Source organism: Narcine bancroftii, chromosome 1 (assembly GCF_036971445.1).
Source record: "Narcine bancroftii isolate sNarBan1 chromosome 1, sNarBan1.hap1, whole genome shotgun sequence".
Taxonomy (NCBI): domain Eukaryota; kingdom Metazoa; phylum Chordata; class Chondrichthyes; order Torpediniformes; family Narcinidae; genus Narcine; species Narcine bancroftii.
Window position 1 is genome coordinate 271,851,455 of NC_091469.1, and position 18,451 is coordinate 271,869,905.

The following is an 18,451-nucleotide window of genomic DNA, read 5'->3' on the forward strand; positions in this document are numbered from 1 at the left end:
ATCCAAGCATTATCTGCAGATCTGTCTGCAGCAGATGGTACAGCTCTGTGACAATCTCTGTGAAACAAAGGTAGCAAAGACCAGTTATTTTCTGATCTGGAGACTCAAGAGACTGCAGATGCTAGGATTTGAGGCAAAACAGTCTCCTGGAAGAACTTGGCGGGTCAAGCAGCATCAGTCGTCTTGATGAAGAGTTTCAAATGAAAATGTTGACAATTCCCTCCCCACCCCCCACCCCCTCCCACTGATGCTTCTTGGTTGCCTACGTTTTTCAAGCAGATTGTTTTGTGCCTTATTTTCTGATCCAGCCGATTTTGTGCAGTTTTCTCTGAACAGGGATTACCAATTTGTGCAAGTATTTTCCCACCTTGTGAAATTGCTGCACCACTTTGGTTGGTGCCATTTCAATAACAGCAGTGTTAGAAATTAAAGTACCTTTAAAGAAATTGCTCGAGACAAAAATTGAGAACAAAGAACATTTATTACAACAACAATGCAAAGTTGGGTGCTTCCCCTTACCCTGGGAATACACACATATACTGGGGCTCACCCAACTTTTATACAGTTGATTTCAGTATAGGAATACCCTCCCCCTTACATTCTTCTGCCTCCTGCTGGAGAGGTTTGGCATTAGGCAATCCTTCCTGCCTATGTGCAGTTTCAGTATACTTGGAGGACCAGGGGGTATCCTGTCGGTGTCCCTTCATGTTATTGTCCTTATTCACACCTTCCTGATTCTCGGGGCTACAGTCTCTTGGTATGCAGAGTTGGCTCATCCTGTCTAGGGTTGGCTAATTTAATATGTATAAATCTGTGTAAGGTTAGCTAATTAGATATGTAGGACTTGGTACTTCTGTCCAGGGCTAGGAGACCCTTATCTGATCCAGACTACCTCAACTTCCTACATTCTATTGTTCCTTACCACTCCTTATCTTAGTCTTATGGTGGCTCTTGTCACAAACAGTAGAAGATTCTTATGTTAATCGTGCTGACTCTGCTTTCCTGCATCCTAATCCCCAAGCTCATCCTGTTTGTACTGGTTACAGCCATTAACTGATGTATGAATTTTAGTTTCCTTCATGTTCATAATTTTAGATCAGTTTTCCCATCTCTCACAGCAGCAAAAAAACAAACTGTGTTTCTAAATATTAATGACATAGAAACAATAATAATTACATTACTGGCCTCATCACCAGTTATCACTGTGTGAGCTCAGCACAGGAATAAAGAAGTTTGAATAGGTTTGTGTTGCATGCTCTTGAATCAATAAAATCTGAGATATTTAAAATGATAAATGGGTGTAGAGAAAGAGAAACATTTCCCACCAGTGACATTAAATCCAATATATACAAAAGTAGTGGGAAATATTTCTTCACACAAAAGACTAGTGATAATTGGCAAACTCCCAGCCTCCCAAGTGGGACAGTGGTGGGGCTAGTAAAGCTAATGCCTCATTGTTCCAGTGACCCTGGTTCCATCCTCTGTTGTGACTGTATAGTGTTTACGTGTTCTCCCAGTGATTTCAGGGTTCTCTCAGGGTACTCCATTTTCCTCCCACAAGTGGGTGGTGGAATCTGAGGGAGTTGATAGGAGTGCAGCGAGAATCAAATTGAATTGTGTAGGATTCATATCACTAGACAATGAAATGTATTTCAAATGCATTCAATTCACCAAAGGGCCTGCTTCCATTCTGTATTGTTCTATGGTTTAATAGCTTCCTCCATGATGTTAGGTCTGCTTTGTTCATGAATGAGTGAGACAAACACCAGACTGAGTCGAAATCAGGGTTCTTTGTTCTTTATTACCGGATTGTAACACTTGCGACTAACAATGTTAGTCGGAGAATGCATTCTGCCGTTATCAGCAAAATGGTGATTTTTTATACCCTTGGATACATGCTTAGAACATCATCATATCATTACTTGTCCAATGACTAAAACTGTTGCTATCCTTTCCCTGCTAGCTTCCTGCCTCTCAATCCATCAATGTCTCTCTTATCTTGTAAGTACAAGGATGCATTCACATCTTGTTACAGCCCTGTACAGGGTAACTCCTTACACATTCCCATCTCATGATGTTTTACCTTACAATGATCACCTCTCCCCAAGAAAGTCCCTCAGTAGCTTAGTTAATTAAAATTTTTAACAATCAGGGTTCCATATATTTTTTAGGTTATTCAAAGTGTTACGCTATCAAGTAGACCTGACAGACCAGAAGTCAAGATTAATGGGCTTTGATCATTATAAACTCACAGTCATAGATATATATATATATATATATATATATATATATATATAATTGCAATTATAAACAGTGGAGCTCTCTAATTCCATTTTCTTGAGGATTGTAACTTGCAATAAAAATTGTCCTGTTTTACCTTCTTGCACCAACACCTCATATACACTTCAAACTAACTTGAAAGATGAAAATCAACAGTTCTTATACTATTTTATCCAAACCAGACTGCCTGGCTGTGGACCTGACCCAAACCATTTCAATGGAAAATGCTGGGATCCATTATTAAGGAGGTAATAGAAAGGCATGAGAAAATTGAGCAAAGTCACTGTCATTTTTGAAAGGGAAATTTTTTGGACAAATTTTCTGGCGATTTTGGGGGGGATATAACACACAAGGTGAGTAAAAAGGAACCAAAAGATGTACATTATTTGGATTTCCAGAAGGCATGATAAGTTATCACATCATCACCCAACAAGTTTACAGTGTTGGGTTTTATCAGCCTTGATAGAGAAGCAACTAATTGAAAACACAAAGTTGGGATAATTGGGTCATTTTCACTTGAGAAAATCAGTAACTTGTGAACAATGGTGCTGATACTTCAACTATTTGATCGATATTAATAAACTGGATAGAAATGGTACAAAAATAAGAGAATTATGATAACACAAAGAGCCTGAAAAGATATTTAGATAGGTTAAGTGGGCAAAAAGTTGCCAACTGCAAAATAATGTGGGAAAATGTGAAGTTACTCACACTATACAAAGAAGAAAGACAAAGCAAGTTATTACAAAATGATGCAAAACAGAAGGATCTTGGGTTCAGTGCATGAAACAGGAAAAGTTATCACACAGGTACAGTAACTAATTGTAAGGCTAATCAAATGTTGGCCTCTTTAGCAAGAGGTGAGGTATATAAGCATTACGAAATTTTGATGTAATTTTACAGGGTGCTGGAGAAACTATACCTGAAGTGCAGCTTGCAATTTGGTTTCCATAGTTAAGGAATGAGGACCAGGCAAAGGGGGCACTGCAGTTGAAGTGAGATTGATGGAAGAGATTGAGCAGATTGACCTGATACCTAATGGAGTGCAAAGGAATAAGTAGTGATTTTATTGAAACAAATAAAATTCTTGCGTGAAGTGCTAAAATGATGTTTGTCATACAAGATATCGAGAGTTAGGGTGTATAGTTTTGGGAAGAATCGTCACCTATTCAGAAGATGAGACCGAATTTCTTCTTAAAAGATTTGATGATGCTTGGAATTCTCCACCCAGGGATTTGCGGAGGCATATTAATTGAACAGAGATTGTGACACATTTAAATTGCAATGGAATCAAAGTGCATGGGAAAGGGAAAGCAGTTTTTGAGGCCAATTTGGATCAGTCATGATTTTCTTGAATAATAAAGGTTTTAGGAGTCAGCTGCTCATGCTCCTTTTTCTTATGTTCTCTTGAGCGTTTTCAAGTACAGTACTCGTACATAGTGATTAAATTGAGGAAATCCACAATGCAAAAGTCACAATTCACAAGAGAACTAAAATAAACAAATTCAAAAATTTCAGTTCTTACTAGTACTAAGCATACTATACTTTGGCAGAAAATGTTCTCTTTGAAATAATTTTTCAAGATATGAATTCTGTCTTTATTTGGCTCTAGAAATAAATACCAGAGGTCATGCATTATGCATTGTCTGTAAGGAACTATTAAAAATCAATCCACTGAAATGGTGCAGTATTTTCAAACACATACAATAACTTTTTTGTAATTTCTGATGGGTTTTCAATAGAGGAAGCTGTTGGCTATACTAAATTGTCAAAAATAGATTTGTGCCTTGTCCGACTTGCTCACTTTGGTCTGTGACCAGACTTTTCACCCATCTGTCCTCTTTTAATAACAAATTGTAGAATCATCTTTCACATCTGTTTAGACAGATCATTTTAGATCCCAGTAGCTCCCCTCTTTAACATATGTCATTGATTTTATATCTCTGGTCTTTCGTTTGAATCATTCAACAGAGACTTACTTTATTTTGTCCATTAAAACCACCCATCATTTTGCAACATTTCATCACTGCAAGGAAAACAGCTGTATATTTTCCAACATCCAAACACAACATCTCCCCTGTTATATTCCCATTCATTCACCTCTCATTCTCCAAGGCTTTTGTGTCTTCTGAAATATAGGATACAGATTTATCCATAATGCTCCAATTAAGATCATAACATCAACTTATAAAGTTCATACAAAATCTTTTGGATTTCCATATCCTCCATTTCTAAATACTTGCGTTTTTAATTAAATATTCTTATAATGATTAATGGACACTGCATTCAGAACCTTTTGATGGTGCAACAACATTGATTAGAAGTGTTCGTCTTTGTAATGGATTTGTGTTGAGCTTTAAAGTTAAACTATATTTCATATATGTCTTTGTTAAGTTATTCTGGTGGACAGGGTCACACCAAGTCACATCGTACTTACAGAGGCACCATTTCACTCAGAGAAAGAGTTCATTTCAGAATTGCCGAATCTGGAAGAAGCAGACCATAATGGAACTAAAGTGGGTCTTAATTGATTCCAGGGACAATGGATGTAGAGACAGCATTCTGCTTGCAGCTGGTCATTTAAGCAAGTTCTTCCTTAAATGACATGCTCAGACTTAGCAGACTCTTAACCACTTCAATCTCTTGGACAGAGATGAGGTCAGATGTTTTTATGGATGAGGAGTGATAATGTGAAGGAAGACAAACGGTCACTTACCATGATTTTTGTTTTGAAGAAATGAAACTGAAACAATGGTGATCTCATGTCACGTTATTTCAGGGAAATATATAACTGAAAGCAGAGAGAGACATTTTGAAACCAGACTGGAGATTGACCATCCTGTGAAAGATATAAGGGTAAAACAGTAGTCCCTAGAAAGAGATGGAGGTGCTGTTCTATATTGTATTATCCTTATCATAGGAGATACTCAAAAGACACAACTGTAGGTGGGCTGAATCAGTAAGATTGATGAGTTAGCATACAGAGATGAAGTGCAGTCACTAACGAACTGGTACACAGCCAACAACCTGTATCTGAACATCAAAAAAAGAGATAGTTGTTGACTTCAAGAGGGCCTTGGGGGGACCACGCTCAGCTGATCATTGATGCCTCTACTGTTGAGGTCATCAAAAGTATCAAATTCCTTGCAGTGCACTTGGTGGAGAACCTCACATGGTCCCTTAACACCAGCTCCATACCCAGCATCGCTTCTACTTCCTGTGAAGACAACAAGAAGTCCATCTCCCACCCTCCTTCCTCACTACATTTCTATGGAGGGTGTATCAAGAGCATCCTGTGTAACTCCATCACCACCTAGTTTGGAAGCTGTATCTCCTTGGACCACAAGACCCTACAGAGGATAGTGAAGTCAGTGGAAAAGATCATTGGGGGCTTTCTTCCTACCATGAAGGACATCTATAATACTCGATGCAGGTGAAAGGCAATAAACTTTGTGAAGGACTCCACACACCCCTCATGTAAACTGTTTTCCTTTCTGCATCTGGTTGGAGGTACTGAAGTGCTCAGGCCCTTACATCCAGACTCCTGAACTCCCAGAACATTTGGGGTTTGATGTATGTCTTAATATGTTAAATGTGTTGAACTTCAATTCTAACCTATATTTATGTAAATATGCTCCATGGTCCTGGAGAAACAGTATCATCTTTACTGTGTGAGGATGGTCTGAACAACAAATGAAGGTGACTTGACTTGAAATGAGTGGCTTTAAATGAGTAGGACTACTTCACTCTTGATTAAGAAAGAAATCACCATGACCATCTGTGGTGCGCTGTCGGTCAGAACCAAACACACAAAACCAAAAGACTGTACAACAGGCTTTATTCAACATAAAACTCCACAGAGCCAGCTGTGAGAGTGTGCTCTGACAGTGACTTCGAAGGGCCGACTCAGGCTTATATCCCAGAAGGTGACTGACACCCAATCAGGTCAGCTGATTGACAGTCGGCCGGGTGTTGTCTTGTCCCCATGCTCTTCTGCAGGTACAGAGGTTTCCCCCTGCAGTAGGCCAGTGGTGGACCACCACACGATCACAGTTCTGTAACCCTAACAAGATACGGGGAAACTTGTGACACACTCATATGAAGAATATCTCTCTGAAAGACAATTCATCAAAAGACTTGTGAGTTTAAAGAGATCTGAAGACATGATGTTAAAAAGTGCTTCATAATTACTTCTGAACTGCGATTTTAAAAATCTTCAAGCAACACGAGATGTTTGATGCTGAAGTTTAAATGGACTTTTCAGACAAGCTCCAAATGTCACATACACACACACACACAGTGGGAATTAAGTTAGAGTTAACTTTAAAGATAAGTAAGAACTGTTGTGTTATTAATAGTTCAATAAAAACTATTTTGAATTTACCATTGTCTGATGAATTTTCTATTGTTGTTCCTTTGTTAGCTCATAACAAAATTTATTCATTCGTAACAGTCTTCGTAGATGCTGCCTGAATATATTCATCATTTTTATTTATCTTCACCTTCATTTTATCAACAGTAATTTGTTCTCAAATTATATTTAATAATGAAAATTCCATGGAATGACCATGTAGCATAAGTATCATTGGTTTTTATCTGTATTCTCCTCCTTCTGTAAACATTGAATCTGTTGAAGTAATGTACTACAGGTTCTTTTAGCTTTATGGACACGTGGAGATCTGTGACCAGTGGCGTTGCACAAGAGTAGTGTGTAGTGAGTAGTGAGGATGATTATCAGAAGTTTTAGCAGAATATTGTCCAGATGGAAATATGGGCAGAAAAAATGTCAGATGGAGTTCAATTCAACAAACCTGAGCTGTTGCACTTTGAGAGGTCAAATGAAAAGGGAATGCCCACAGTAAATGTCAGGATCATTATAAGCAATGATCCTGTGTGCAATTTTATAGCTCCCTGGAAATGGCTGCGCAAGTGGAAAATTAAGCGTGCAGCATGCTGTCCTTCCATCAGTCGGGGAGTGAAATATAAAAGTAGGAAAATCATGTTTCAATTGTATAAAGTTTGGTTAGGCCACATTTGGAGTATTGTATGCAGTTATGGTAATTTGCAGGAATGATGTGGAGATTCTGGGAAAGGTGCAGAACAGCTTCATTGCCTGGATTAGAAAATATTAGCCATAGGAGAGTTTGGATAAGCTTGGATAGTTTACTTTAGCAGGGGTGGCCAACCTTTTAATTTTTAATTGAGACATACAGCATGGTAACAAGCCATTTTGACCCATGAGTACATACCGGAGATGTAGGTTAATTGGGAGGCAAAGATTCTTGGGCTGAAATGGCTTGTTACATGTTATGTGTCTCAATTAAATATTAAAAGGTTGGCCATCCCTGTTCTGAAGCATCATCGACTGGAGGGAGGATAGAAGCATATAAAATTATCAGACGTAGATGATCAAAGTCTTTTTCCCAAGGTAAAAATCTCCAATACAAGAGGGTGTAGCTTTATTGAGAGAGCTTTCCTGCCCTAGCTATGTGTTGTTCAACCATTGCAAATCATGTTACAATCTTTTAGCTCCCTTTAAAAGAAAACACAACTAATAAATTCTTCTATCCTTTGTCTATCATTCATGTCACTTCCCAAAGATCCTCTTGTAGGTCGTTGTCTCTGAGATTCAAGATACTTGAGTGAAAGGCTGTCATGTTTGAATCCCATCAATCAAGTTTCTGCCATCAGAATATTGTTTGGTTTGGTAATACAAATGTCCAGAAACACAGAAGGCTGCAGAAGGTGGCGAACAGAATCAGATCCATCACAGGCTGCAACCTCCCATCCATATGAGGCACTGCTTCAAGAAGGCAGCCATTATCATAAAAGAAACCCTATCACCCTGTTCACTACATCTTCTCACTGCTCCTTTGAGTAGATGCAGATGCCTGAAGCCCAGCACTTCTAGGTTCAAGACCGTTTCTTTCCAACAGCTATCTGGCTCTTAAACATACCTTTATTACATCAATCATGGATTACTCCAAGACCACAAAAGGACTGTCTGCATTATTGCAAAGTCACTTTTTTTGCACTAGGCTATCTGTAATTATTTATTATCTCTTTTTTTATACATATTGACAATTGTTAATTGAATTATGCACACAATTGTCTTTTTTTTAATGAATTACCTATTCCTCTGCAGTAAGAAAATTATTACTATGCAGAATGCATATGATTAAATCTACTATCATCGTCAGAAAGAAGATTTGAAAGGGTCTTTATCATTATGACTTAACTGCTTCATCATTCTACAGTATTAACTGCTTCATCATTCTACAGTATTAACTGCTTCATCATTCTACAGTATTTGGTCTAATTTACTACATTATTAAATATTAGTGAAAATGTTCAAGTCTGGGTGAATAGGTCTGGGAGACAGTCAATCATGATCTTGTTTACAGGTCAGAGGATGTTGCAACAAGATTTACATTGTGGGATAGGCACTGCTGTATTATTTTATTGAGTTGCTGTTCATCATAAAGTCAATTTGTTGAAAATACTTCTCATAACCCGTTTCAAATGACCTTCAATATAGTTTTAGTTTTGCACCTGGTGGATATTTTGACAGGAATAATTAAAGCTAAAATTGCACAAGAATGTGGAAGGAGTTTGAGGCACCTCTTTCAAGTTCCCAGATAATAGATCTCCAGCATCAAAGCTACTGCAACTTCCCCACTAATGGAGGATTCTGCTGATTGATTACATTCATTATTTTTAACTGGGCCTGTTGCTTCTTTTAAACACTCAGTTTAAGCTCTGTGTAACAATGCAGGTCTGCATCAACTGTTCCACTTCATTATTTTTGAAAATACTAGTGAAGTATTTTTCAAAGACCATGACTAAAATCTTTATTCAATTTCTTAAAATTTAACATCAGAGTTTTGTTGGTAATATTCCATTTATTTCTAAGATGTCAATCTGGATTACCTTTGTCTGTCTTAGAGTATCCAGTCTAAATTGTATTAAAGGATACTTAAGCCCAAGCAAGTCACAGCTAAAATGTGAACCAACATTGAATGCTGTACTCCCAGTCAAGTGACAAAAGAGTTGGAAGACCAAAGTGCGATAATTGACACTAATTTTGTATAACTGGAAATGATGAATCAGAATACAGGATGGAGATAAAGAATCTGGTTGGGTGGTGCCAGAACAACAATCTTGCATCCAAGGTCACCAAGACAAAGGAGCCTGTGGTTGATTTAAGGAAAGGGAGACTGAAGGACCATCTGCCTGCACTGGTGGGACGGAGGTGAGAGGGTTAGTACCTATGTCCCTGGGAGTCCACATTGTCAGAATACCTCTCCTGGAGCCAGCACAATGAGACAATCATGCCTTTACTTTCTAAGAAGTCTGATGAAATTTGTCATGTCATTGAATACTCTGTCAAGCTTCCGCTGTGGGAAGTATACTGACTGGTTGCACCACAGCCTGGTAAATCAATTTAGTCTCCAAATGTTGACTGACCATTTCTGATCATGCAGTGATTCCCCCAGCATAATTTTGTTTGCTCAACATTCCAACATGTGCAGTTTTTGTTTTTGCCTGTTATTCCAAAAGTTGGTATTAATGGCTATTTCTGTGCTAAATATGTCAACTTGGTCACAGCTGCCTCTCAACGGGTGAAAAGATTGAATAGGCTGTGAATGCTGCTTTTGCTCTGCAGTTTGGTCAGCAGAGAAATTTCTATTCCAAATCTTGTCTACACCTGATAGTCACAAAGCCCACTTTAATATTTGAGCTAAGAGAATGAATTTGGTCCACTTTAAGACCACTACCAGAATTCATTAAGCAAAATCAGATACCACCATTAAAAACAAACCTTATTCAACTAATATAAATCACACTGAGAGCAGACTTTATCATGCTTCTCTCTCAGATAAAAGTATTGGAAACACAGACTGCCATGAAGTGAGTAAAACACTGAGAAAGAAAGGGGGGAAACTGGGGGGAAGGAAAGCCCAGGAGGATGAGGAAGCATTAGGACTAGGAAAGAATAAATGCTGCAGAGTCAAGTAATGATATCTATCCCCTGAACAATGGGTAAATAATTGGGCCTCTGTCACACAAGATCATAAAAGCCACAGATCATAGCACCTCTTCAACAAATACTCTATTGATTATCAGAGTGCCCTGTCTGCCAAAAGAAGTTCTGGTAAATTAATATAAAAGTCTGTGAAAATAAAAATGATGGTCTTGCAAAAATGTCAGTTCATTTACAGTTCCTGACCCCTACATGCTTTCCTTTTTATTTATTGTGAGTGAACTGTAAAGGTCATGAGTTGTGACAATTTTGCCTAATTTCTGTAGATAATTACATTATCACAAAAATGAAATACACTGGGAAAAGATGTATGTGATTTGATCAATTGATACAAGTTGCCTATCCAATATTTTGATAGCTGGTAAAATGGGCAGAAATTCTTCAAAATAGATGAAATATGTTTTTGGTGTATAATTAACATCAAAAACCAAGTACAGATGATTTCATTTCTAATTAAGTCCCGTGACTAAATGTTTGCATATTCATATTTTTCATATTTCAGAAATTTTATTTCTGTGCTTTTCTCAGTATCCCTAGTGCGTACCATTGGCTATTTCTTGGTTCCCTTCCAAAATCCACTCAAAGGTTGATTGCAGGCACCACCAATCTATATCCTTCCATTTCATTGATATGCATTGGTGCTGTTCTTGCTCACCTCATTCATGAAAATTGTTAGGGCTTAAAAGGGTCAGAATTGGTCTAGTTGTTGAATTCCAAATTCATGCTCCAATCCAGAGACTGAGTTCATAATCATCTGATTTCATTATGGTTTTGCAACTTGTCAGAAAGTCATTCATCAATGGAGCTCATGCTTTTGAATGGAATTATCTGATAACTATTCCCCTATTATTCAGAACCCTCCACAGTTCAGAATCTGGATCACCTGGTTTCCTTCTCTCCCTTTTGACTAAGATAGCAAGAGCCTCAAGTCAGTCCCACTATTCAATGTTCATTGAACATTGTCCCTCTCCCTATCTTTCACGTGGCCCACTGTTCACTGATTATGGTTAGAATTTTTGTGTGAAAGGAAAAGGTACAATTAAAATAAAAACAGAAATTACTGGAAATAGGGCATCACACAAATTAAGAATTTGCCAATATTGTCTCTTTCCCCAAAAAACACAACCATCATTAGTGCAAAATATGTTGTTAGGATATTGCTATTCTCAGTTCTTAAGTTCCAATTGTATAACTTCCAATTATCCATCAATATTCTCCACTGCAAAGAAAAAAATATCTTTTACTTTGAAGTAATGGTGCCTGTATGAGAGTGCTATTGCACAGAGCTCCCATTTATTTATTTGAAACTCACTTGTGCAATTGAGAAAGGGAATTCTTGATATTCATCGATGGTAAATTTAAAATTTGCTCATTGAGTTGTGCCTTCTATGTTTAGACCTGAAGAAGATCTCCACAAGTGGATGGCAATGTACATTTATATTTTGAATAACAGTTACTGTTTGTCAATATTATCAAGTCCATGAAGATAGATTTGTTTCTCTCCCTTTTTCGCTCTGCAGAGAAAATGCCACAAGCTATCCTTGGAGTAGATTCTTATAATATCTTCACTGACAAATTACTTGATAAATGAAAGTGGAATGCTATAGAAAGACCAGTTGGAAATGAATGTTTGCATATATTTTAAAATAAAATTATAATTAAACTTATACTTCAGTGACTAGAAATTCATAAAACAAGAAGTTAAAAAATTGTTAACTGTTCTTACTATTTTCTGTTCAAGGTAAAATAGAGGAGCCAGGTGAAAAGTGCGTCCAACTCTTCATCGGTTCAAATATTTACATTACACTATTAGTTTCAGTGCTATGTCCACTAGAGGAAGTCAGATTTTAACTTATCCCTGACTTTCAAGTTTCAACACACAAGAACACGAGTCAAATGGACTGATCTATGAGGACAGCATCTGACAGTTCTGCATTAAACCATGTCCTTATGATTCTTGGAAATTCAAACAAGTATTTAAATTGTCAGGAATTAGAGAAGAGAGGCTTTGTGAAATTTATGTAAATGTTTACAAAGCAGCATGGTGTACAATCATAACAATATGGCTCAATTGCCTTTCTGGGAAACTTTTGTGTGCCTTTTATTGCATTTCTGACTTGCCATAGAAATTAAGGCATAAGAAGAATTCATTTAGGCTGTGAAATGATATTCTGGCTGAGTGGTTGTTTTGAAGGCATAAATACATAACTGATACCCACTGACAATTTAAGCTTCATCCTTGTAGTCAGTCATAGAGACATAGATGGTTTTTGTATTTTCACAAACACTGAAATAAGTATTGGGTGTACCAGTATGAATCTCAAGTGAGCTAAATATTTATCCACGCATCTTTGATGTGGGTTCTCAACCTTCCCTGACCATAATCAAACAACAGAATCTATAATTTTTTAAAAAATGTAAGGAACTATATCTTAATCTTTGCATTTGTTACATTTTCTCCACTCAATTTTAGTCCATCAAAAGAAATACAGTACAACTCCAATTAGCTGAAATCTTGTTATCTGAAAAATTTTGGACCTGGAAGTGATGTCTGTTTGGGTCCAAAAAAAAGTTTTGGATAATTGAGGATTTCAGAAAAATCAGAAATCTTCATTTATCTAAAAAATTTTGATAAATGAGGAATAACCGAAACAATCAGAAATCCTCAGTGAGTTACTTGGGAGGTTTCTTAAATCACTTAGAGATGCAAGATTCAAATAGCAGAAGAGATTTTACTTACTGATGCCTTCCACCATCTCAGGAAACTGTTCACACACACGCATCTACATATACATACGCCCCACAGTGCTGCACTAAAGTTAGAAGGGTGAGAAGGGTGTATTCTTAAGTGATTACAAAATAGTTCACATTATCCTGACTATATAACATCCCTCCTTCTCAAGATAAAGAAAAAATTAGTGTTTTTTTATCACTTTCTTACCAGTGCAACTTAAGTAACTGAACTTGTACACTAGTTTATTTACATAACTATTTTTAAATAGTTCTTATTGATATCGCACTGGAGGCAGTATGTTGCTTCGCCATCTTGTGGATTTAGCTGTGATCATTGGACTCTGTATTGCTGGTACACGTGTAGGTGATATTGCTTCACCTGACAACTGCTGTGTTGATGTTTCGGTATTAGTGATTGTGGTCTCTTCTCTTGCTTGATATTGGTGTTGCAGGCTTTCCTGGTATTAAAGCTTTCTGCCTCATCACATCTTGTGTCGGCCAGATGTGAACTCTGTTCCTCCTTAGCTGACTGCCAGAGTCTGTCTCGACAATGTACGATCTTGTTGTCTCAGCTTCTCTGGTGACCTTTGCTGGGATCCATGTTTTCAATATTGGTTCTTGAATATGCACATGCTGCCCTCTGAAGAGTACTGGCAATGTTTGTGCCTGTTTGTTATAATGCTGGCATTCTTCTGGCATGTCAGCCAGTCTTCTGGTTTCCTCCTGGTCTTCTGGAGGATGTATTTTGCTTTGCAGAGTTGTTTTATATCTCCTGCCATTTAGAAGTTCTACCGGTGACTTCATGTCAGCCCTAAAGGTGTTGCTCATAATGACAGAAGAGCTAGGTCTGGGTCTTCTTTTGTTTCGTGACACTTAACTAATGTGTGTTTCACAGTTTGCACTTGTCATTCAATGAACCCATGACCTTTGGGGTAGAATAGGGATGATGTAGTGATAACAAGCCCGTACTCTGCAGCCAGCTTTCTGAATTCTTGTGACGTGAATTGTGTTCCATTGTCACCTATTACTTACTCAGTATTCCTTGTTCAGCAAAGAACATTTCTGAGGTGATAGTTGACGCTCTCAAGTCTTTCACCCATTTGACGAATGGAAACAGAGTAGTTACAGGCTACTATTAAATACTACTCTTGATTCTCATTGAACAAGTCTGCTCCCACTGTGTGCCATGGTCTGGCAGGCACTCCTGTGGAAATCATTTCCTCCTTTTGTTGTGTGTGTTTGTACTTTTGGCATATTTGACATGTAGCCACCATATTTTCATTGTCTTTGTACATTCCACTCCAGTACATGGCTGACTCCAGTCTGAGTTTGCATTTTTCCATTCCCATGTGACCATCATGTATTTTCTGAAGAATCACTTTCTGCATTGTTTCAGGTATAATCAGTTTTGATTCAACCAGCAGAACACATTGACCAACGATATGTCGTCTCTGATAGACCAATATTGAATTATTGAAAGCTGTATCTGCTTATTCTCTCTGTCCATTCATGTATTACTCATTGAGAAAGCATTTGCAATACATTGTCCTTACTGGTTTCTTCTCTGATCTGCTTTAATTTATTACTGGTCACACTGATGAGATGATGCATCTTGATCCCCATGTCTTCCATTTCATATTTTTCATTCAGAGAAAGCCGTGACAAGGTATCAGCAAGCATCATCTCTTTATCTGGTCTGTATTTTAAGTCAAGGTCATAGCATTGTAGTCGCAGAAGTAATCTCTGCAGTCTAGCTGGTACCTTGTTTATGTTCTTTCTCCGGATGTGTTCCAGTGGGCGATGATCACTTTCTACTATAAACTTTCTTCCATACAGAAATTTGTGAAATTTCTCGCATCTGTATATGACTCCGAACAGCTCTCTCTCTCTCAATATTGGTATATCTGGTCTCTGCTATTGTTAATGCTTTTGAGGCAAAAGCTATTGGTTTTCATTCTTGTACTAATGCTGCACCAAGGCCTCTGTTAGATGCATCTACTTGCAGAGTGAGGGCTTTTTTTCTATCACTTCTCTTCATATCAAAACTTCTCTGTTGTGATGGTGACTACTGGAATTCCAGTAACTCTCTGATGTTTGCTGTGTAGTCTGACATATGTGGTATGAAGGAACTCATGTACTGGACCAATCAAAGGAAACTTCTGAGTTCCCTTTTGTCCTTTGGGTGCTCCATCTTGGCAATGGCTTTAACCTTCTCTGGGCTTGTCTTTACCCCATCAGAAGTATACACCATTCTGAAGAATTGGCATTCCTTCTCTTTTATAATGCATTTGTCTGCATTAAGTTTAATTCCAGCTCCTCTTGTTCTCTCCATGGCCTCACATAGATGAAGATCATGAGCTTTTCCAACTCTGCCAAAAACCTGGATGTCATCTGCGATGTAGGTCTCATCGATCTTCTGTTGGAACCCGTCCGGTTCACCTTTTGGTTGAAAGGTAGTTTCAGGAACTTGTAACAACCAAATGGAGTTTTGAACATTGTTGGTAGTGTTGACTCCTCATCTTGTTTCACATTCCAGTATCCATTCTTAGCATATACCTTGCTAAAGATTTTGGATCCTGGTAGTTTTGCTGATGTCTTCTAGTGTCAGTGTTGGGTAGTGACCCCTTTTTATTGCTGATTTAAGTTTTTAGGATTCAGACATATTCTCAAGTGGCCATTTGGTTTTTTTTTGACCACTATGGAATTTACCCAGTCAGTCGGCTCAGTCACGTTGGCTCTGACTTGCATCCTTTCCGTGTCCTTTAGATCTTGCTCCAGCTTCTTCTTAACCTCCAGTGGTACGTTCCTTGGAGCGTGGACTACCAGTTTGCAGTTTTGATCTAAGTCTCCAAAGTATCCAACTTAATCATCAAAGCATTCCGGGTACATGCTCATGAGCTCAGCCTTGTTTGTGACTGGAGGTTCATTCTCTAATGGAATGCCTCTTGATCCTTTTGGATATCTTCTTCACCTGGATCTCATAATTGACAGAGATCAATTACAACTCCTGGCAGCTATCCAGACCTAGAATTGCTTGTCCATCTGCATCTACCACATAGAACATACAGAGGATGTTCTTTTCCTCTTGGCAGCCATTGATCTTAACTCTCCAAAGTTGCTTAATCATGGGTCCACCATAGGCGGTTAATGTGACATTTGCTGTTTCCAATGCACCATCTTTTGGATACCCTTTTATTATGTTCTCTGGGAACATCTGGTGGTAGAGTCTGAGTGGAAAGATGTTGCTTTGTGATCCAGCTTCACTTTTAGGTTAAGTATCATAGGCTTGTGATGGATTGTCCTCTGTATTTGGATCCTTGTGTGTAACTCGCTTCCTTCTTTCATCTCACCTGATATCTTGTGAAAGCGTATGTATTCTATGTCCAGTATCTGGGTGTCGGAGTCCTCATTGCTGTTTCCCTTTATGCGATGGATCTTCTCCTTGTCTTTTTTCTTCACTGATATTACTGTTTTCTTCATACCAGACTTGCACATCTTCGCCCAGCGGTTTGCTTTACCACAGGCTGTACATTCAAAACCGTTTGGGAGGCATTTGTTTCGGTCATCAAAGGGGTGTTGTCTGCCGCACTTCCTGCAGGTCTTGGGGGCTTGCACTGATTGTGTTCTTTATAGCATCAACCATTCCTTTTCTTTGCTGTGGGTGGGTCTGCATAGGTAGGGATTTTATTTGCATCCTCGTGCTATTGAAGGCTCTGGCTGTGTCTACAGCTTTGGCCAGCTTCAAACTATCCTTCCCTATAAGAGACTTTTGCACTTCAAGATGGACACTCCCCCATATTAATTGATCAACTAATCTTTCCTCTATAGCCTTAAATCTGCATTTTGCAGCAACAATTTTTAGTCTAGTGAAGAAGTTATCAACAGTTTCATCAGTGTCTTGCATTAAGCCTTGAAATTCATAGTGTTTAATTCTATGATTAGACCTGGATTCAAGGTGAGAAGCAAACTTTGCAATATCTGCTCTGGATCCTTTTTCTCCACCTCAATAAGCTCCCAGTTATTTAAAAAGTCAAGGCCTCACTCCCCTGTCCAGAGAAGTATATAACTGAGTTTATCCTCTGCTGTTGTATTTTTAAATAGCTTTTGAATGCTAAATTGCATTTCTTTTGAAACTTTTTAAATGATTCAACAATGTCTTCAGCCTCCCATCATTGGGTGAACTGCTGTTGCTCCAGCCATTTTTTTTCAGTGATGTTTGTTTTTCTTCTTCCCCTTCGTATTTCAGTGACTTACAATCAATTATATGGCATTATTTTTGTTCTCTTATACCACTGCAACCATATTATGTCTCTGAGTTACTTGGGAGGCTTCTTAAATAAATTAGAGGTGCAAGATTCAAATAACAGTAGAGACTTTACTTACTGATGCCTTCCACAATCTCAGAAAACAGTTCACGCACACTCATATACATATGGCTCACAGTGGTGCACTACAGTTACTACAGTGTATTCTTACACGGATACAAAATAGTTTGCATTATCCTGACTATATAACAGTCAGTTATCCAAATTTTTTTCAGAGTAGAACTGATGTCACAGGTTGATTAAAAATTTGGAATTTTGGAAAAACCTCTGAACATAATTTTGGGTTTTTGGTGTTGGATTTATCTTATTTTGTTCAGGTTGTTTTTTGGTGTGAATTAATCATTATTTCATGCTTTAAAATCCTTCCCTTGTTGTTTGTTGTTGTTTAAACATGTTGCAAGTGATTTGTTGTTGCTACTGAGCTGTTTTTTTTTAAATGACCAGTTATCCCAAAATACTGTTTATCCAAATTAAGCCCAGTCCTGACCATTTTGCATAATCAGAGTTGTACTGTACTTTGTCACATCTGTAAAGCAACTAATAGCTTTCAAAGTAATTAAACAATTTCTATCTTTTGACCCTCTCTTTTATAGGGTAAACGACACAAGAGCTCATTGGAAGCAGTCACCACACCAGACTCTAATCGAGGCCGCAATGAGAAGAAAGCCATCAAGTAGGTGCCGTGGTCAGGAAATGAGAGGGGTTTGGAAAGGTTAAGATTTGGCGCCACAATCATTTCTCAAAGTAAAGCTCTTACATTGACATCACTCAGACTAAACTGATCATGCAATAAGTGATTGGTGCTCCCAATGTCTCACATGTTGATTATATTATTCACTCTAATGGTATCTTCACAACTTTTCTTTCCTCGTGAAGTCTATGTCTCATCAGATATATTGATCAGATAAAATGTAATCTTTCCAGATTCTCAGAAAATATTAATTCCTTCATTGTTTATGAGCTGAGTATGTGTTTCTATTTGAGGTAGAGAACAAAACTCAGCATTAGAAGTATGTGAGGCAATTGTCTCCTGCAGAAATAATAGACACTTTTTCCTGCAGCCTGCATA

The 18,451-nt window shown here is 38.0% G+C and overlaps 1 protein-coding gene across 2 annotated transcripts in view; it reads left to right on the forward strand.

Annotated features, from left to right (window-relative positions):
* Positions 1-18,451, forward strand: part of syt7a (synaptotagmin VIIa) — a 519,290-nt gene that overhangs the window by 380,526 nt on the left and 120,313 nt on the right. For both annotated transcript variants that reach the window (XM_069899030.1, XM_069899033.1), the window contains exon 3: positions 17,976-18,055. In XM_069899030.1, coding sequence (XP_069755131.1) covers positions 17,976-18,055 — 80 coding nt within the window. The remainder of the gene's footprint in view (positions 1-17,975; positions 18,056-18,451) is intronic.